This window comes from Semicossyphus pulcher, unplaced genomic scaffold, assembly GCF_022749685.1.
Source record: "Semicossyphus pulcher isolate SPU_LCO1_2020_fin unplaced genomic scaffold, fSemPul1.0.p SCAF_13, whole genome shotgun sequence".
NCBI lineage: Eukaryota > Metazoa > Chordata > Actinopteri > Labriformes > Labridae > Semicossyphus > Semicossyphus pulcher.
In genome coordinates this window covers 1,950,639-1,971,624 of record NW_027211637.1, presented here as the reverse complement: position 1 = coordinate 1,971,624, position 20,986 = coordinate 1,950,639, and the positions used below count along the sequence as shown (strand labels likewise).

The window sequence follows — 20,986 nt, the reverse complement described above, 5'->3', positions numbered from 1 at the left end:
CGCAATGTTCTAGAGGGGTAATATGGCACTATGAGCTCTTTCAGATATGATGGTGCCTGACCATTAAGAGCTTTGTAAGTAAGAAGAAGGATTTTAAATTCTATTCTAGATTTCACAGGAAGCCAGTGCAGAGAGGCTAATACAGGAGAGATGTGATCTCTCTTCCTCGTTCTTGTCAGCACACGTGCTGCAGCATTTTGTACCAGCTGCAGAGTTTTTAGTGACTTATTAGGGCAGCCTGATAGTAACGAGTTACAATAATCCAACCTGGAAGTAACGAATGCATGGACGAGTTTTTCTGCATCGTGTTGAGACAGGATGTGTCTGATGTTTGTTGTGACGGTGAAAGAAGGCTGTCCTTGATATTTGTTTTCTGTGGGAGATGAAGGACATATCCTGATCAAACAGAACTCCCAGATTCCTAACAGTAGTGCTGGAGGCCAGGATGATGCCATCTAGGGCAGAGGTTTCATTACAGCTAGTTTAAAAGACTGGGGTACATCGCCTGTCGATAAAGACATATTGATCATATCTAGTAAAGAGGTGCTGATTGAGGGAAAGACTTCCTTCAGCAGCTTGGTTGGAATCGGGTCTAAAAGACAGGTCGATGGTTTAGACGGAGTGATTAGAGAATTTAGCTCAGGAAGGTCAATTGGAGACAAACAGTGTAAACATCAGGTTTTTGAGCAGTTTCCAAAGATACATCTGCACCAGTTAAGGGCAGCAGGTTACAGAGTCTCTAATCTTTAGGATTTTGTCATTAAAGAAGCTCATGAAATCATCACTGCTGAGGGCTATAGGAAAACATGGCTCAATGGAGCTGTGACTCTCTGTCAGCCTGGCTACAGCGCTGAAAAGGTACCTGGGATTGTTTTTATTTTCTTCTATAATTACAGAGCAGGACATGCCATGCTGCCATCGCCCACACTGATGAGGGAAGTTCAGCCTGTTTCTATGTTCGATTGGTGATACGAGTTATGATCATCTGACGTTACGGTGACCTCCAGGAAACAACTGATATGAGTCGTTATCACGGGAAAACGAAATGAAATGTACGAGGCATGTTCGCTCAGGGCTTCTGTAAATAGCAGCTTTAAAATCCAGCCTTAAGAGCCGTCCACACCAAGAACAGCATCTATAAATATATCCTCTCTGCTGCTGTGGTTTACAAGTTATTAAAATATTATATGATGTAATATTATGCTGCAAATATCATCAACCAGTTGAGTTGAAGTTTATATCATATTTGAGAGGTCACAGCAATCTTTGACCTTTGACCCCAAATTCAAATCAGTTCAAACCTGAGTCTGCACATTTGTACAGAGGCCGACACGGGCAAACGTGCTCCAGCGGCCTGAAGCTCTTCCATCAGAGGAAAACAGCAGCAGAAACAGAAACCATGCAGAAACCAAAACACATAAAGTCTGAAGGGAAACGTGCTGCAAGAAAAGAGAAACAAAGGCATGAACAGCAAACACAGACGACATAAACACTGAAGCATGATCAGAAACACAGCGCGGAGGAAGAGAGGACGTTAAATTAAATGTCTTATTTGAAATGAAGGATTTTTACCTGTTGTGTAACAGAGCAGCGAGCCGTCACTGAGTTCTTGTGAGGAACAGACTTTAATATCACTTTGTTTTTGTTGTTCTGAATGTTTTTCTGATGCTTCTCTTCACTCTGTGTTTCTCTCTCTGAGTCCACTCTGTGTTTAAATATCACTGCATCAATAAAAGTCTCTTTCTTGAATCTTAAAAGTGTCTGATGTGGATTTATCGTGTGTTTGACTAAAAAGGTGACAGGTCGTCGTGTTCAACAGGAAGTAAAGAGCGCCGCAGCACAGCTGGACACAGTAATCAGGGAAGAAGTGAGAATAAAGAAGTTCACTGAGTCACTGAATGCAAACGACTTAAAAGTTTAGTTTGTCTGAAACATTTTGCTTCCCTACAGTCTCTTTTTGTTCAGCATCAGAACACAAAAAAAATGATCAACGTGAGAATATTTCTGATATTTAATGGTCTTTACTCCACATTTATCCGCCCTGTCTGGTTTTATAGGATTTTTCTTTAAACACAAATTGCATTAAAAAGCTCTTTAGAAATCACAGCCCTACTGATAAAAGATTTTTGAGACCAAATCAGTTTAAAGGGGAGAAACTCACAGATTAAAGATGTGTTTACAGAGAGGGAATATCAGAGCCAGAGCGCCCCCTGCTGGATGAACAACATGATGACACCTTCTCAACATCAGGCATATATCAGCCTGTTTTTATTATAGATATTATTATTACTGCCAGAGACAGAGAGAGGTCACAGCATGAAGGGGAACAAAGTGAGAGGAGGGAGGGAGACAGGAGCAGTTTGTTAAACGTCATTCAGTCTCCTCCGGCTCTCAGTCCACCTCTCCTGTGTTTTAAGCAGTGGCGGCTGGCCAATAGAGGGCGCTAGGGCGCCGGCCTCCCTATTGGAGAGTGTGTGTCATCTCTGCTTTAGGGGCGCTTTTTCCAGCGCCCCTAAAGCAGAGACGAGTAGCCAATCAGGGACTGTTGCTGGGGCAAGATACGCGCATATGAACGTGAATTTGGCCAATCAGCGTCATTGAAAATAATCCCCGGAGGTTCGGGTAAATTCGGTTAGTCTCGGTGGTTGAAGTCTGATCAGTCTATGAGTGATGGAAATGACAATGATGGACGCTGACACCGCAAACAACTCTGTACACTCTCCTCTTCAAAATCTGTTCGAGAGGAGAAGTTTAAGTGAAAAATTAGGGATTAAAGAAACTGGACCGGATCAGCCAGATACTAAAATCAACCAACAAGCGAGTGAAAAAGGTAAAACCTACACCAGAGGATTTTCTCCCAACTGGTACACCAGAAAGGCTTGGCTAGCTGGATGTAGCCATTTAATGCACTATTTTGCTCCCCGTCTTTACTTTTTAAAACTGTCATAGTGGGATGGTTGTTAAAAACTGAGTATGGCACAGCACAGCCACACCTAGAATATTTTTCACCAGCCGCCACTGGTTTTAAGGATAGACAGGTCAGACCTGTTTGGGTTGTACTTCATGCAAGATAAAATCAGGGTTTTTGTTCACTTTCACACTGACTGTTATTTCTTTTCACCTTCTCAACAGAGAACACAAACTCTGCTCATTTTCACATCGTTTCTCAGGAGGAATTTTTAACTGAACGGAGCCAAAGAAAAACCAACATGGAGCTAATGTAGAATCTTAGGTTTAGTTTTTCTTTGCAACTTAATCTCTTTAAATTATATTTATATGACTCTAGATGCACTTTTTAATAACTAACCAGCTTCATGTTTGAAACCATGAATTTCTCCGCACTAATCTTTAGCACAGATTTATTTTGGTGCTTCTTTCCTGCTGCAGACGTCAGAAATCACCACCTGCAGCTGTGAGGAGAAAACTTCACCAATAATCTTAATCAGACATGAACACCAACCGCTCTGACTGATGTGTTGTCCTGGTCTGCAGCTCTTGTGTCTCTGTGCTGCTGCACAGCCGCCCTCTGCAGAGACTGTGCAGTAAAATCCTTCCAGTGTTTCACAAACTGTGTCTGATTTCTTGGTGCATGACGTCTTTATCCTCAAACCAGCACCTGTCAGCACACACACAGAGGTTATTATGGACCTGCTCCACTGTAAAGAGCCAACAGCAGCATGCTGAACTTTAATCTGACCATCTTTACATTTTATGAGATGTGAAACTAAAGTTTATGAATTCATGGAAAAATATCTGCGCACATGATTTAAGATGGAAGAGTGAATAGATTTCTATCATTGTTGTAAGTCCCACTGATAAACATTAAAGTGTCAGCTGATTCTAACAGCCAGAGGTCTCTGTGAGGACTGACAGTGACCTGTCATTGTGACCACCAACAGATGAAGCAAAGGGTTAAACATTAAACACTGAAGTGGTGATTTGTCCTCAGAATAAATAATGAACAATAACCACGAAGAAACTTTAGGAACAAACAACACAGAGAAATTAATAACTCCATTTTCCAAATCAGCATCACAAGTTTTATTTATGGATTATTTTTCCGTTCCAGCAAAGAACAAGACGCCTGCAGCCTGTGTTTGTTCCCTCGGCCTGCTGAGACTGGCCCCGCCTACCTTACACTGTATACAGGAAGTGGTCATGCCTCTTTGATCTTTCAGCCTCTTTTTGTTTCAAATAGTTTCTGTTTCTGCAGCCTATGGTTTTAATGCAGCCATATTCCCCCAAAAGGTTGACAAATCATATCACCTCACAGGACTGAGGAAATGTCACAGAGCTCTGCATGACAAATTAAAAAAAACAGTTTCTTGTATCTACTAAAAACACAAAACAAAACAGTTTCTAGTTTCCCTGCCTTCAGAATAAAAGCATCCTGCTTTGTTCAAAATAGGTTTTAATACATTAACTAAGTATCTTATTATCAAACTCAGCCCAAAACCCTACAGACCAGTTTCACTTCTACGCTTCCTGTCAAAAATACTTGAGCGCACAGTTTTTAATCAAGTCTCTGACTTCCTGTCCGAGAACAATCTGTTGGACCCAAATTAGTCTGTGTTTAAGCGGGGCCACTCTACAGAAACAGCACTACTGTCGGTAACAGTATCACTGCGTCTGGTTAAAGCTGCCGGACAGTCCTCGGCTCTATTGCTGCTAAATCTGTCAGCCGCCTTTGACACAGTGAACCACCAAATCCTCCTCTCCACTCTCTCTGAGCTTGGTATCTCAGGATCTGCCCTCCTCTGGTTCATGTCCTACCTCTCAGGGAGATCTTTCAGAGTATCTTGGAAAGGAGAAGTGTCCAAACCCCACAGCTTATCCACAGGGGTGCCTCAAGGGTCAGTCCCCTTCTCTTTTCAATATATACCACCTCACTTGGTGCAATCATGCGCTCCCATGGTTTCTCATACTATTGCTATGCAGTCGATACCCAGCTCTTCCTGTCATTCCCACCAGACGACACGACGGATCTTGTCATGCCTTGCCGACATCTCTAAATCTAAGTCACTAGCGAGACTCTTTCTCTCAGTATTCCCCCGGTGGTGGAACGAGTTACCAAACTCCATTGAGTCTGCAGAGTCCCTTTCGCCCAGCTCTTTCATCATCACCTCTGACCTTCATGATATTGATGCTATTGATGATGATGACATTGAGGATGTGGTTTCTGTTGATTAGTAGATTCATGATGCTGATGATTACTGTATTGACCTTGTTGATGTTCCTGATGATGATTTTAAAAGATAAAGATATACGCCCTGTGCTCTGCCTGTCAGCACCAGAGTCCGATCACACCTGAAGCTGTTTGTTGGCTCTTACTGACTTTGTTCTCTCCTGTCTTGATCGTTGCTCGTGTTGTATTAAATACAAAAGCATCTGATAAATAACACTGTAACATAAATGTAACATGAGTACTAATATGTAATATTATGTATAAATGCCTCCATTAAACGGTTTGTTTTGATTCACCATTATCACATCACAGCCTGGATTACAAATTTCTTCTTCGGAAGCTTTTATTGTGAAAGGACAGAAAACTGAAAGAAAGACACTCTGGCAGTCAGCCTCCATGTAACAAGGTGCGTACTCGTCTTTTCCTTTCCTTATATTCTTTAAATAGAATCACAGTAAATATAAAACTCTGTTGAAGTCAGTAGTTGTTTGTTTTATTATATGTTAACATGCACTGTGATTGTATGGGACAAGATATCTGGAATGAGTCAGGGTCTAAAGTGGAAAACCTGTGGGAAAAAAAGCTTCGTCGAGTGAAGTCGAGTGGAAACTTGTTGAAACTTGTGCACAGCAAGAGTGAAAGTCAGTAAAGAGTACAAAAACGTTTATGACAAATGAGAACAAAAACAGAATAAAGTGATTTACAAATCCTTTTAACCCTTAATTCAATTGAATGCAACACAAAGACATTTAATGTTCAAACTGATATACTTTGTTTGTTTTTTTAAATATACACACATTCTAAATTTGATGCCTTCAACACATTCCAAAAAAGTTGGGACAGGAGCATGTTCACCGCTGTGTGACATCACCTTTTCTCCTAACAGCACTCTGTAAGCGTCTGAGCACTGAAGACACTACGTGTTGAAGTTGTAGAGCATTGGAGTGTGTAGCTGTCGACTTCCGTGTAGAGGATAAGCAAAGCTTAACTCGGTCTCTATTCTTTAGCCATTGGCATATTTATTTGGGGCCAGTACTGGAGGATTCATCTTAATACACTGGCATAAAAACAGAACTGCAGGTGCCGTGCCTGCTCTCCTCTTCATCAACATAACAGGGGGGCACAGAACGTGACATCACATCTGCATGCACATGTGTAATCTTAAACAGAACAGTACAATACATTGAGCGAGGGCGCCATTTAGTGACACCATTTAACACCCCCACTCGCTCTTAGCTCACGAGGTTATACAGAAACAAAACAGAAATAAAGTTTCTCCTTTACCTTAACAATATGAACACACACTCTTTGTGCACTTTTAAGTGCCAAACATGTCCTGAGCAGACTTCTTTAGTTTTCGCTTTGTAGCTGGCTTTGTCATTAAATCGGCAATCCTTTGTTCAGTAGGACAGTATTCCAAGATTACTTTTCCATTGTTTACAGTTTCCCTTATGAAATGGTACTTAATATCAATATGCTTGCACCGTTGTCCGTCCACTGGGTTTCTGGCTAATGATATAGTACCTTGGTTGTTTTCATACACTTGTTTGTGCATATTGGTATTTGTCACTACCTTTGAGTAGCTGTTCCAAATAAATACACTCCTGTATAGCCGACGTTAGGGACATGTATTCTGCCTCGCAGGTCGATAATGCTACTGTCGGTTGTTTCCTCGTTTTCCATAAGATCAAAGAGCTCCCTTTACTTAGACTAACACAATATCCTGATGTACTGCGCCTGTCTGTTACATCTGATGCCCAGTCAGCATCACTGTACACTCTTAGACCTAGTTTCTCTGTGTAATCTCTTTTGAAGAATAACTCCTGTTCTGCAGTACCTTTGAGGTATCTGAACACGTGTTTAACTGTGTTCCAGTGTTCTTCTGTTGGTTCAGCAAAGTGCTGAGATAGTTTACTGACCACAAAATATATATCTGGTCTCCTGCATGTGGACAAGTAAATTTAAATTCCCACTGCTTCTCTATACTTCCGTGGATCTTTCATTTTCTCAGCATTTTCTGTGTACTCAAGTTTTGGCTCACATGGGGTCTCTAGACCTGCAATCCTGCATTTCAAACCTCTCCAATATCTTTCTCACATATCTCTTTTGTGACATTTTGACCTGACCTTCTGTTTGGTCAAAATCTATTCCCAGAAAATGTTTCAACTGTCCTAAGTCTTTCATGTTGAAACCTTTCATTGAGCATGCTCTTTACACTCTGTAACGATCTGCCTAGACAAATGTGAACCCAAAAGCACGACAACAGACCAGCAATCAAAGTAAATAAAATATATTTATTTACAACTAATTCACAGACCAAAGCACAAAGGTAATAATAAGAAAACCTGAACTCTGAACCCTGATATCAAACCCGACTTCTGATAAACCGAAAATCTCACATGAAAGGAATTAAACACAGAACAAAACCAAAAGACCTATATCTAACAAAACTAAAGGGAATGAGGAAGGGAATGAGGAAGGGAATGACAGGTGAAACCGATTAGGGAGGGGCCAGACAATCACCAGATGCAGGAAACACAGGGGCAGGAAGTAAAGTGATCTGAAACAAGATGGAACAGGGTTACTTTCAAAATAAAACAGGAAATGACAAAACATGAAAGAACGAGACAAAAATAATAACTTAACTGAAGGAAAATGAGGAGACATGACACACTCTTCAGTATATTCTCGTTACTAGCTGCTATGATCAGTATTACCTTTTCATCGTGGTTTTCTTTTGTATACACAGTGATCTGCAGGGTTCTGTGCAAAATCATTTTCAATCAAACATGTGTGTAACATAGCATTCCAGTTCAACCTGACTGTTTTAAGCCAACAAGTGACTTATAACAATAATATAATAATACATTTTATTTGAATGCGCCTTTCTCGGCACTCAAGGACACCGTACATAGATATATATAGATATATATATATACACACAAAATACACATTAAAAGAGAGAGAAAAAAACAAAAAAACAAAAACAAAACAAAAAAAACAATAAGTGACAAAGCAATTAGCGTCATGTGGAATAGGCAGAGTTAAACAGATGTGTTTTGAGTTGTGATTTAAAATCGGGGAATGAATCGATGTTTCTGAGTTGGGGTGGTCATGAATTCCAGAGATGGGGAGCAGAGCGGCTGAATGCTCTGCTCCCCATCGTGGTGAGACGGGCGGAGGGGACAGACAGGTGTAAGGAGGAAGAGGATCTGAGGGAGCGGGAGGGAGTGGGAACATGGAGTTAGGTCGGACAGATATGGGGGGGCGAGGTTGTGGATGGCCTTGAATGTTAACAGGAGGACTTTGAATTGAATATGGAACTGAACCGGGAGCCAGTGGAGCTGTTGGAGGACAGGAGTGATGTGGTGGATGGAGGGGGTTCGAGTAATGATACGGGCAGCTGAATTCTGGACCAGTTAAAGTTTATGGATGGATTTGTGAGGGAGGCCGAAGAGGAGGGAGTTACAGTAATCCAGACGGGAAGTGACGAGACTGTGGACAAGGATGGCGGCAGTGTGGGGGGTGAGGGAGGCGCAGAAACGATTGATGTTTCGTAGGTGGAAGTAGGCAGACCGGGTAATGTTATTGATGTGTGATTGAAAGGATAGTGTGCTGTCGAGGATGACACCCAGACTCTTAACCTGGGTGGAGGGTGAAATGGAGGAGTTATCTATAGTGAGGGAGAAGCTGCTGGTTTTGGATAGAGTGGATTTAGTGCCAATGAGGAAAACTTCGATTTTGTCACTGTTTAATTTAAGAAAGTTTAGGGTGAACCAGGTTTTTGTTTCATAGACGCAGTCAGTGAGGGAGGTCGGCGGGAGAGTGGACGAGGGTGAAGTGGTGAGGTAGAGCTGGGTGTCATCTGCATAACAGTGGAACTGAATGTTAAATTTGCGGAAGATATTGCAGAGGGGAAGGAGGTAGATGATGAAGAGGAGGGGCCCCAGGACAGAGCCCTGGGGCACACCTGTAGTGACGGAGGAAGGAGTGGATTTAAAGGACTTGAGTTGAATGAACTGAGTGCGGCCAGAGAGGTAAGATGTGAACCAGTCTAATGGAGTGTAGGTGATGCCAATGGAAGATAGCCTGTTGAGGAGGGTGGTGTGACAGATGGTATCGAAGGCTGCACTAAGGTCGAGGAGGATGAGGATGGTGAGGAGTCCAGAATCAGCTGCCATAAGGAGGTCATTGGTGATTTTGATGAGTGCTGTTTCAGTGCTATGGGGTGGGCGGAAACCGGACTGGAACTGTTCATACAGGTTATTGTGGGATAGGTGAGAATGGAGTTGGGAGGCAACTGTTTTTTCGAGGATTTTGGAGATGAAGGGTAGATTGGAGATTGGACGGAAGTTGTTGAAGTTGGAGGGGTCGGCGCCAGGTTTTTTCAGAATTGGGGTAATGGCAGCAGTTTTGAAGGATGTAGGGACAGTTCCAGTGATGAGAGAGGAGCGGATGATGGCAGAAATGAGGGGGACCAGAGACGGGAGGCACGTTTTAACAAGTTGTGTAGGGAGGGGGTCCAGTTGACAGGTGGATGGCTTGGATTTCTGGATGAGTTCCGGGAGCAATTTGGGGTTCAGTGTCTTGCCCAAGGACACTTCGACATGTAGCCTGAGGAGCTGGGGATCGAACCTGAGGGAGCTGGGGATCGAACCTCCCACCTGCCGATTGAAAGACGACCGACTCTACCACTGAGCCACAGCCGCCCCATTTACATTGTTTCTGAATTTGCAGCTCCTTTCTTCTGATCGAAATCATTCGGGCTGTTGCAGCAGACTTAGGTCTCCCATACATGAAATGGATTCTTGTATAAAAATATTTTGTTTAAATTGATAGATATTGTTATATACACCAAAAACAGCACCAAGTATAGCCTGGTCGTATGGTAGTTGAGACATGTAAACTCATAGATTCATAACAGAAGCTCAGAGAGCTTTCAAACTTGACATGTTAGCAGTCAGAAAGTTGCTTAAAGGGATAGTTGGGATTTTTTGACCCCCAGTTGTATGAAATACTTGCCAGTAGTGTAGCGAATGCAAAACTATTAGCTTACTCACCGAGTGCCGTGGTCGGACTTCTGTCTGGTTCCGAACGTAGAGTAAGTAGTTCCGGTGAGATGCCAGGGCCAAAAAGTTTTACCCTACAAAAACAACACGGTGTCATGAACCGGGGGCCAAAAATGAAGGACTCTGTCAGCAGAACAGTGTTTATGACAAATTACCTTTAATTCACTTCACAAAGTGGCAGAATGTGACGCGAATGTACGGATGTCATACATGTTTATTTTTTAATTTAACACACACTCACACAAATAAGAGGAACATTTATTATAACCCTCAAGCATAACTACGTGGCACCAACAATCGTGCCCACAGATATTAACTGTCCAGTGTCTGTTTTATGCACCCGCGAGCATACAGCCGTGTGATCCAGCAGCAACAATAAGGAAATAAACATTTACAGCCGACCTTTCTTTGATGGTCAGCACACAGAACTTTAATAAACATGTCCGGACCTGACGGCGTGTCTGCAGATTTAAATAATTAATGAGTTACCTGCTGTGCCTCGCGCCAAAATGTTTTGTTTCTGCTCAAAAACAGTCGATGCCTGAACATCAGGCTGTGGAAGCTTAAAATAAAATAAAAAGCCCAGGCCTACACCTGTCCTTATTTTGTAGGACACAATTTGTCTTCTGGTTGTGATGAAGAAATAGAAACTTGTGGACATGCTGTGAGTTAGTCTGGTGTGCACTCTGTTAAATGTGAGACACGCCGCGGAGAATACCTGCTCAGACGGAACAGGTGTCCCAGGCTCCCGCCGTGGTTTGTATATTCCAGCTGTGTTTCACGCCTCTTTTTACGTCACGGTGCCGGTTCCTCGATCCTCGATCCTCTCTCCTCGAGATGCATTTTATGAACTGAGACATCCTTCAAGATGGCGTGCTGAAATCGATTTCCGGGTCACAGGCAGGAGGAGCGAGGAGCGAGGAGGCACAAAATAGAGAAATGAGAAAGGCCTAATGGCGCATGGGAAAGCAGTGTTTCCTCTAGGATTGTTTTCAGCAGCAGGGTAGAGGGTTTGTTGTGCCACCCAGGTATGTGCGCATGTGCACATCATATCAAAACTGTTGCTGTCAGGTGATTCCAACAATGAATCTAATTAATTGATTTTTTTTTGACTACTTTTGCATCAATTTGGGATGCAAAGGAAGGAGAAGAGAAAAATGGACAAACATTTAATGACCAACAGCTCAGAAAGCTGCTCCAAGCCAGGCTGAACTGTAGCCTCCAGGCTTTGGACCGGACCAAAGTTCAGAGTTCATTTGTCTTAAATAAAAAAGTGTGAATGAATATTTTCTCTCTCTGTTCCCAGGTGGTGTCGTGATCAGCGTCTCCCTCCGTCTCAGATCTCAGTGAGAAGACGTCTTCATGAAAACTGTGATCCTGACGATACAACGATGTTCAGAGGGACTCTTTGGTCAGCTGCATCACTGCTGGTAAAAGATTTTATTATTACAGAGATTTTTTTATCTTTTTCTTTTCCATCTAAAGTTCAAAGAAAGTTAAACACAGAAATGAACTGAAGAACCGAAGGTGTTTTTCATCAACACACTGAGTGATGAGCAGCTCATTGTCTCTCACCTGCAAAGGTGTGATGATGACAGTTACTGACTTTAATGTAGAATAGAGCTGAGCTGATATTTGAACTGTACTGGACGTGTTTCTGTACATTTAATGACCATTTGACTGTCTGGGTGTCTGCACGGGTTCAACACAGACACTAAGTTCGGTCTGATTTCTATCCAGATTTTCATGTTTCACTGACACCACACTCTCCTCTCCTCTCTTCTCTTCTCTTCTCTTCTCTTCTCTTCTCTTCTCTTCTCTTCTCTTCTCTTCTCTTCTTTTCTCTCCTCCTCCTCTCTCTCCTCCTCTCCTCTCCTCTCCTTTCTGGTTCCGGTGGTGTGTGAGTGTGAGTGGTGGTGGTGGTAGGAAGTGCGAGTGGCAGAAAGTTTGAATTGTTTGCTGTCCCAGTTTTCGGGTCTCCCTGTGTTTCCCATCTGTATGTGCATGGTCAGGTAGGCGGCTTATTTTGATACTTTGTACCGAGTGTTGGGTAAGTGAATTAGTTGTTTGTGAGGTGTTTTTTTCGGGAGGAATGGCGTCCTCCGAGACGCCACCTCCGTCTATCCAGCAGGGAGTGCGGATCGTCCCGCCGGACAGTAGCACCGCAGTGGAGGAGGTTCTGCTGGCTGTGGGTGAGCAGGTAGGCCACGACAAACTGTCATTCGCATCCAGAATGAATAAAGCGGTGGTTGTATTTTTGACGGAAGAGCCGCTTGTATATCGACTGATAGAAGCTGGTGTGTTCATCAGGCAGATCTTTGTACAAGTTTCCCCGCTGTCAGTTCCCTCCACGCGGATCACCGTCTCCGGTGTTCCGCCGTTCATACCAAATGTGTTGTTGGAGAACGAGCTCCGAAGGTTCGGCAAATTTGCGAGCGTGTTTAAAACCGTGACTCTGGGATGTAAAGATCCGAAGCTGAAGCATGTCCAGTCTCTGAGGAGGCAGGTGTTCATGTTCCTGGATTCACCTGCACAAACACTGGAGGTGTCATTCAGAGTGAAGCACGGTGATGGTACATGTATGGTGTACGCTAGCTCAGGACAAATGAAGTGTTTTGAGTGTGGAGATGTCGGACACAAACGCTTTGCCTGTCCGCATAAACAGCGAGGGGAGGTGCGCTCCGACGGTGCGGCGAGCGGCTCCGTCCCCGCGGACGCGGCGGGCGCTTCCGCTCCCGTGGACGCGGCGGGCGGCTCCGTCCCTGCGGACGCGGTGAGCGCTTCCGCTCCCGCGGGCGCGGCGAGCGGCTCCGTCCCCGCCGACGCGGAGGGCGCTTCCGCTCCCGCGGATGCGGCGAGCGGCTCTGTTCCCGCGGATGCGGCGGGCGCTTCCTGAGAATGTGAGCAGGCTGCAGTCAGCAGTGCATGTTAGGGAAGCAGCCTCTACCAGTGTTGCAGAAGGAGGTCACAGTGAGATTACCACAGAAGGACAAAGTGTGTTTAACAGCCAGGCGTCATGTGATGGAGAAGACATGGAGTATGACTCTGAGTCAGAATCTGTATCTATTGCTGAGACGCCTAACAGAAATGTAGAACTCTATTCATTAGAGGAGATAAACAGATTTCTTGATGAAACATTCAAAAAGTCTGTGAAAGTGAGTGATTACTTCAGTGACACTGGTAAGTTCATCAGGTCTGTTGATGTATTGAAAAAGCTTGTTGGTTTTGACCTGCTGGATGAAAAGAAGCGCTTCCGCCTTAAAAAACACATTACAACCCTGAGAAAGGCAACAAAAGGAAGAACTGGTTTAAGGACCAAAAGAGGTCAGCTAACATGATCATGTATTGCACGGTGTTTTCCTCTTTGTACTGTTTGGTTGTTTCATCTTGTCTTATTCTCCTTCTCGACCTCTCCATGAGAAACCTAAAAATAGGGTCTCTAAACATTAACGGTGGCAGAGACGGGCAGAAAAGGGCTTTGGTTTCTGAAACCTCTAATCAAAAAAGGGTTGATGTGTTGTTTTTACAGGAGACACATTCAAATCCAAGGGATGAGACAGAGTGGAGGTCATGGTGGGAGGGTCCATGTCTCCTTAGTCATGGCACTAACCTTAGTGCGGGGGTAGCTACTCTGTTTAAAACAAATGTGAATGCTACCATCTTATCCTCCACTGAAGTGGTGAAGGGTCGACTGTTAATATTCAGGGCAGTGATAGAGGACTCTGTCTTGTGCTTTGTTAACTTACATGCTCCAAATCAAGGAGCAGAAAGAGTAGAGTTTTTTAACCGACTGAAAAATGAACTCACAAATTATCATCAGGATCAATTCATTTTGGGGGGGGATTTTAACTGTACATTAGATTTCACTATGGACAGGATAGGTGAGGAACCCCATCCACAGTCATCTCAGAACCTTAAAAACATCACAACACATCTGGATCTGCTCGACACATGGAGGGTTAAACATTCACAGTCCAGACAGTACACATGGGTGAGGGTCAGCAATAACAGGGTGAGTGCAGCCAGATTAGACAGGATATACATTTCACAAAGCCTCAGCTCGAGGTTAGCACATAGCAGCATTAGTCCGGTCGGTTTCTCTGACCACCATCTTGTCAGCGCTGCCTTGATTCTTTCGCCAGGTGAAAGAGTTAAATCCTACTGGCTTTTTAATAACCAGCTACTGCAAGACAGATTTTTCTGTCAGAGCTTCGAGCTTTTTTGGCAGCAGTGGAAAATTAAAAAAGCAGATTTTAGTTCTTTGAAGCTGTGGTGGGAGGTTGGTAAGGCGCAAATTCGTGTGTTTTGCCAGCAGTATACCTCTCATTCCACTGCTAAGATCAAGGCAGCAGTTCAGGGTCTTGAAGCCAGCATTAAAACCATTGAAAAGGGTTTACATAGAGACTCAGACCCTACTACTGGTCAGCTGCTGCGAGAGAAGAGGCTGGAACTGAGCTCCTTCCTGCAGGAGAGAGTGAAGGGGGCTCTTGTCAGGTCTCGCTTCCTGCAGCTCAAAGACATGGACGCCCCAAGTTCATTCTTCTTCAATCTGGAGAGGTCGGTGGCGCAGCGGAAGCAGATGACCTGCCTGAAGCTTCCAGGAGGCAGAGTGACCACCAGCCCGGGCGAGATGAGGAGCCACGCCATGGAGTTCTACGCTGACCTCTTTGGGGCAGAGCAGTGCAACATGGAGTGTCGTGAGGAGCTCCTGGAAGGACTTCCTCAGCTCAGCTCGGAGGAGAAAGCTGCCCTGGACCTTGAGCTGACTCTGGAGGAGCTGACAGTGGCTGTCGGTCAGCTGTCATCAGGACGGGCACCAGGGATCGATGGTCTCTCCACTGATTTTTATCAGCGGTTTTGGAATACCCTTGGACCTGATCTGCACAGTGTTTTTATGGAGTGTTTTAAAACAGGATCTCTCCCTGTTTCTTGTCAGCGAGCAGTGCTTTCCCTGCTGCCCAAAAAGGGAGACTTGGCCTTACTGAGGAACTGGAGGCCAGTTGCCCTGCTATGTGCAGACTACAAGGTTCTGTCCAGAGCGTTGTCAAACAGACTAAAAGACATCCTTGGAATTATTGTTCATTCTGATCAGACTTATTGTGTTCCTGACAGGACGATCATGGATAATATTTTTCTTATTCGGGATGCTTTTGATGTTTGTAAATTGTATGATGTGGACTGTGGTATTGTCTCTTTAGACCAAGAGAAAGCGTTTGATAGGGTGGATCACACGTATTTGTTTTCTGCACTGAGGGCTTATGGTATTGGTGATGGGTTCCTTGCTTGGGTTGGTCTATTGTACAGTGGTGCACAGTGTATGGTGAAGATGGGGGCAGGGCTGAGTCGGCCAATTCCTGTACAGCGAGGGATAAGGCAGGGTTGCCCTATCTCCGGTCAACTGTTTAGTTTAGCGATTGAGCCCTTGCTTGTTAGGTTGAGGGATCGACTCAGTGGTCTCTCGCTGCCCGGGTCCTGCACTCTTGATTGTTCTCCTACTGTCTCTGCTTATGCAGATGATGTCTATGTTTTTGTCTCCAGCCAGGGGGACGTTCAGTGTTTGCGGGATACCCTGTCCCTATATGAGAAGGCCTCATCTGCACGGGTGAATTGGGCAAAAAGTGAAGCGTTGTTGGTGGGACAGTGGAGGGGTCGGGCAGTGCCCAGTCTGCCTGGGGGACTTGAGTGGGGGAAGGAGGGGCTTAAGGTGCTGGGAGTTTTTTTGGGCAATGAGGGCCTCCAAATGAAGAACTGGGAGGGAGTGAAGGAGAAAGTGTGCGCTCGGTTGTCTAAATGGAAATATTTGCTACCCCAGTTGTCATATAGGGGAAGAGTTCTGGTCGCCAACAACTTGGTCGCCTCGACTCTTTGGCACAGACTTGTTGCTTTGACGCCACCAAAAGGACTGGTGGAGGACATACAGAGAGCCATCCTGGACCTCTTCTGGTCTGGACGGCACTGGGTCCGAGCAGCAGCCCTCTACCTGCCTGTGGTTGAGGGAGGCCAAGGACTGATCAACATCCAGGCAAAAATTGCTTCGTTTAGACTCCGGACTGCACAGAGGCTGCTCTACGACTGTGGCCCAAGCTGGTTTGGCACAGCTCGATTACTGCTGAGGAGAGCTGGGCGCTTGGGTTATGACAAGCAGCTTTTCCTCCTACAACCCAAGGACGTGGACGTTACTCGACTCACACCTTTTTACAGCTCGGTACTGCAGGCGTGGCACATCTTTAAAATCACACGTGCCACAAATGAGATTCCGGGCATGTGGCTGTTTGAGGAACCCTTGTTCTTCAACACTCTCATATGAACAGAAACGCTGCAGTCTGCCAGCCTGAGAGCTGGTTTCAGAGAGGCCGGCTGTACCAAACTGGGCCATCTGATGAAGATGACGGCTGAATCTGTTGAAACACTGAGGAGGAACAGCAGCATCACATCAGTCAGGCTGATCAAAAGAGTGGTGGAGGAGGTCTGTGCTGCCCTGCCACAGCCTTCCAGAAGGTTTGTAAGAGACAGGACTCTGTATGACCAATGGAGCGAGGAGAGCGAGTACTGTTTCCCCTCTCTTTCCATCACCCCAGCTGTAGGAGAGTGGCAGGAAGGAGGAGGCCAGCTGCTCTCTATCACAACCCCCCACCTGGACAAGTTTTGAGATGTGGGGAAGAAAGCTGTGTACCAGGCCTGTGTCAAAGTGCTGAACCTGCGCTCTCTGGCAGGTCTAAAGGAGTCGAGGTGGACTGAGGTTTTTGGTCCAGACATTTCCCCGAAGGGCAGCTGGCGGTCCCTGTACAAGCTGCCCGTTGAAAAGCGGACAGCAGACCTCCAGTGGAGGATTGTTCACGGGCAAATAGCTACGAACAGATACAGAGCGCACCTTGATCCGGAGCTGGGGGAGGGGTGCATTTTTTGCTCACAGGTGGAAACGTTGGCTCACTTATTTGTTCAGTGTCCTCGGCTTTCAGAACTGTTTGAACTTTTAAAAAGGTGGTTTCAGGGTCTCGGGGAGGACTTCTCATTTGTTTTGTTTATTTTTGGCCCGAAATACAGCGCCAGGAAGAAAACCATTTGTACTCTGCTGAACTTTGTTTCTGGTTCTGCCAAGCTGGCCATCTGGCTGACTCGCAGGAACCGGACTGAGGGCGCTGGCAGTGTGGAGCTGGTACCGGTTCTGAAGGGACTGTTGAAGGCCAGGCTGAGGGTGGAGTACTCTTACTACCACATGATGGACAATCTGCAGGCCTTCAGGCACATGTGGGCTGTTGGGGGGGTTCTTTGCTCTGTGGGGGGCGATGGAGAGCTGATGGTTCATTTTTGATTTTGGTATTTCAGTGAAAGTTTTAATGTATTTTTGAGGACCTCATTTGATGAGGTGACAGTGTTTTGTTTTTTTCCCTGCAGTGGTTAAATAAAGGGATTTTGAAAACCTCTCCTCTTCTCTCCTCTCCTCTTCTCTTCTCTCCTCTTCTCTTCTCTTCTCTTCTCTTCTCTTCTCTTCTCTTCTCTTCTCTTCTCTTCTCTTCTCTCCTCTTCTCTTCTCTTCTCTTCTCTTCACAGATGCTCGTGCTGAATGTCTTCAGAGGTCATGCTCTCACATGTGATCAATCTGAGTATAAGATAGGAAATAGATGCTGTCTCAAGTGTCCTCCTGGTAAGAGCCACCTGAAAATTAAAGGGATATATATATATGTGTGTATATATATATATATATATATGCTTATGACTTAAAAAATATATTTATATCTCTTTTTTTTTAACAGGAAGTGAAGTTCAAACTGATTGTAGCTCAGAGTCCAGTAGCACCTCCTGTCTGCCCTGCACTGAGGGAACCTTCATGAACCAGCCTACTGACCGTATGCAGTGCTTCTTCTGTAGAGACTGTGATGCAGGTACATTTCTGATAATATAATATGATATAATATGATGATAATAATATTTTCCAAACCTGAGTGGAACACTAAGCGACACCAAACAAAGCAGGTTAAACAGACAGAGAGCTAAAGAGCAGCTGCTGAGCTAAACGCTGTGACTGCCTGAATCAAAGATCCGTGTTCTCTGTCCAACGAGTGTTCAGATACGAGAGGAGCTGTTTTTTGGGTCAATATTCTGAAACATTTGAGCCTGTTTTGGTTCCACAACTAAATGTGAATGATCTGAGTTATAGCTCAGATGTTTGCTGCATATACTTCTTCGTCTTCCTTAACTTGTGCAATTAATGACTTCAAGCCGCTTTTAATACTATACAAAGAAATCTTTGGAAATTCAGACTTGTTCTTAACCCAAATAAGACGATGATGTGCTTCTCAAGGTCAAAACGGACTGGAACAGAAGGTCAGAATCAGATTACGACATCTAAGGACGAGGTTATTGAACGTGTGACAACATATAAATATCTGGGTTTCTTACTAGAGGAAAACCTGTCTTTTAATAATCATATTGAGAGCCTCACAAAAAAACTGAGAGTGAAATTAGGGTTCTTCTATAGAAACAAAAGCTGTTTTTCTCTTGTTGCAAGAAAAAAACTCATTCAAGCAACATTCTTATCAGTTATTGACCACGGTGACATTCTTTATATGCACGCTACCTCATCTTCACTGAAAACGCTGGACTCAGTGTATCATGCAGCGTTGCGATTCGTGTGTGGTCTGGGTTTCTGCACCATCACTGCATCTTGTATGAGAAAGTTGGCTTGTCTTCATTACATAATTGCAGGATGGAACATTGGTACATCTTCCTTTACAAGGCGATACTACATGAACTGCCTTCTTACTGATGTTCTCTACTGTCTCCTAAAACTTTCAGTGGCCACATCCTTCGGTCACATGGACATGTCATGTTTGTCATTCCTCGAACTTGATCTGTCTTTGGTAAAAGTGCTTTTAATGTCTTTGCTCCCTCATCATGGTTCCAGCTACAGGGTCACCTCAAACTGGAGAAATTAATTAACTTGGAAGTCTTTAAAAGCCGAATGAAGGAGCGTTTGATCAGTAAATGCAAATGTCCTAGTGCTGAATGCTATTGAGCTATTGGTTGATGAATTTGCTTGCCTGTCTTAGTCAGTTGCCTGCTCAGCACTTGAAACGTTTATGTTGCTGTTTTCAGTCAGTTGATTGTTCTGTATTTGAAACTTTTATGTTGCTGTCTTAAATCTGTTTCTGTTTTGTGTGAAACTTTTTATGCTGCCGATTTGGCCAGGACTCCCTTGTAAAACAGATCTTGCATCTCAATGGGAAAATTTCCTGGTAAAATAAAATAAAATAAAATTCACAGAAACTATTTGAGTTGAGCATAGCCTTACCTTATATAGAAGAGAAGATATCTGCCAGGTGTGTTTGGCTGATGGGTCAAGTCGGTCCATAATAACCTCTGTGTGTGTGCTGACAGGTTCTGGTATGAGGATAAAGACGTCATGTACCCAAACATCAGACACAGTTTGTGAACCACTGGAAGGATTTTACTGCATCAGTCAGAGAGGTGAGTTTGAGTTTGATAAGACCGTCAGTTAATCTTCATTTCTCAGACATATTTTTATCTCAGTGTGAAACAGCAGATTGCTTTAAACACCACGATAACCAGGAGCTCCCACAGTGTCGCTGTTGAGAAGAACATCCAGAGGCACAAATCAGACTTCATCAAACTTTGAATTCTCTGTTGGAACCAAAAGGCCCCATTTAGTCACTGACTCCAGTCTTTATGCTAAGCTAGGCTAACCAGCTCTGCACTCTGCAACAAAGCAAACACACACTGTTCCCCAGACTGTGAACTTTCCCTGTTAGCTGATATGTTTCAGGTTGAACAGTGTGTGATGTTTCAAACATGCTCCTGCCTGAGCTCAGAACAGTGGAAGGTGATTGTGTGACTGAAGCAGGAGAAGCTGAATCTCAGTCAGTGTCCTCCATAAAATACATAATGAGTTCATGTTTCTCAGATCAGTTCTGTGTCAGTTATCTTTCAAAGAAAACTTCTTCTGCTCTCTGGTGTTGACGACTGTCACAGAAAGAGTTCTGATATTCTCACATTTTTAGATCCTCTGGTATAAAACTGGACACACTGATATGATTATATTAAAACATTCATGAGACAAAATCTCACTTTAATAAATGTGCTGTGTTTTCAGATGGGACGTTTACATCTTGTCGGCCACACACACAGTGAGTGAAGCTTCACATCAGACAGGGACACACCTTCATGAGTCCATGAGCTCCTACAGGTGTTCCTCTAATAAATGTCCCTCTGTCATTACAGGTGTGAATCAAAGTTACGACAGCTGCTGGAACCAGGAACTGATTCAACTGATGCTCAATGTGGAGGACTGAATACAGCCGGGATATTAGTGACAGTCGGGACTTTGTTGTTCATTGCAGTTGTCGTGGCTCTCGTAGTGAAGATAAAAAGACTTCGAAACAAAAGTAAGATTTTCTTTGGGTCAATAAAAAAATAAAAAAATGTTTTAATAGATAATACTGTCTGTGACATCATCAAGTTTTTATTCATTGTTTATGTTTTATTACAGAAAACAAAAGAAAAGCAGAAACTCTGGAACAGGTATGTTTTCTTCTCTTTTTACTCTCAATCCATTTAACAGTGAAATAATTAAATTATGTCACTCACTCATTAATATTTCTCTTAAAGGAACAGATGCTTCTCAGACGTATCATCAGAGAGCTGGTGAGACAGCAGAGTGTTCCTCTGACATGTTCACTGACTGACTCTGTCAGGTTTTATAAAATGTTCCTGT

At 44.1% G+C, this 20,986-nt stretch overlaps 2 protein-coding genes across 2 annotated transcripts in view; both read left to right on the top strand.

The window, feature by feature from the left end:
• The window catches only part of LOC138590378 (tumor necrosis factor receptor superfamily member 14-like), a 51,158-nt gene extending 50,699 nt beyond the window's left edge, over window positions 1-459 (top strand). The window contains exon 7 of the mRNA XM_069661007.1: window positions 383-459. Within this exon, the coding sequence (XP_069517108.1) occupies window positions 383-459 (77 nt within the window). The remainder of the gene's footprint in view (window positions 1-382) is intronic.
• Window positions 460-5,577: 5,118 nt separating this feature from the next.
• On the top strand, window positions 5,578-20,409 carry LOC138589476 (tumor necrosis factor receptor superfamily member 14-like). Its single transcript, XM_069659773.1, has 6 exons — window positions 5,578-5,591; window positions 11,561-11,684; window positions 17,806-17,899; window positions 18,009-18,137; window positions 19,633-19,722; window positions 20,366-20,409. Exons 2-6 carry the CDS (start codon window positions 11,646-11,648, stop codon window positions 20,401-20,403), a joined length of 390 nt encoding a protein of 129 aa, XP_069515874.1. The 5' UTR covers window positions 5,578-5,591; window positions 11,561-11,645; the 3' UTR covers window positions 20,404-20,409.
• The last annotated feature ends 577 nt before the right edge of the window (window positions 20,410-20,986 follow it).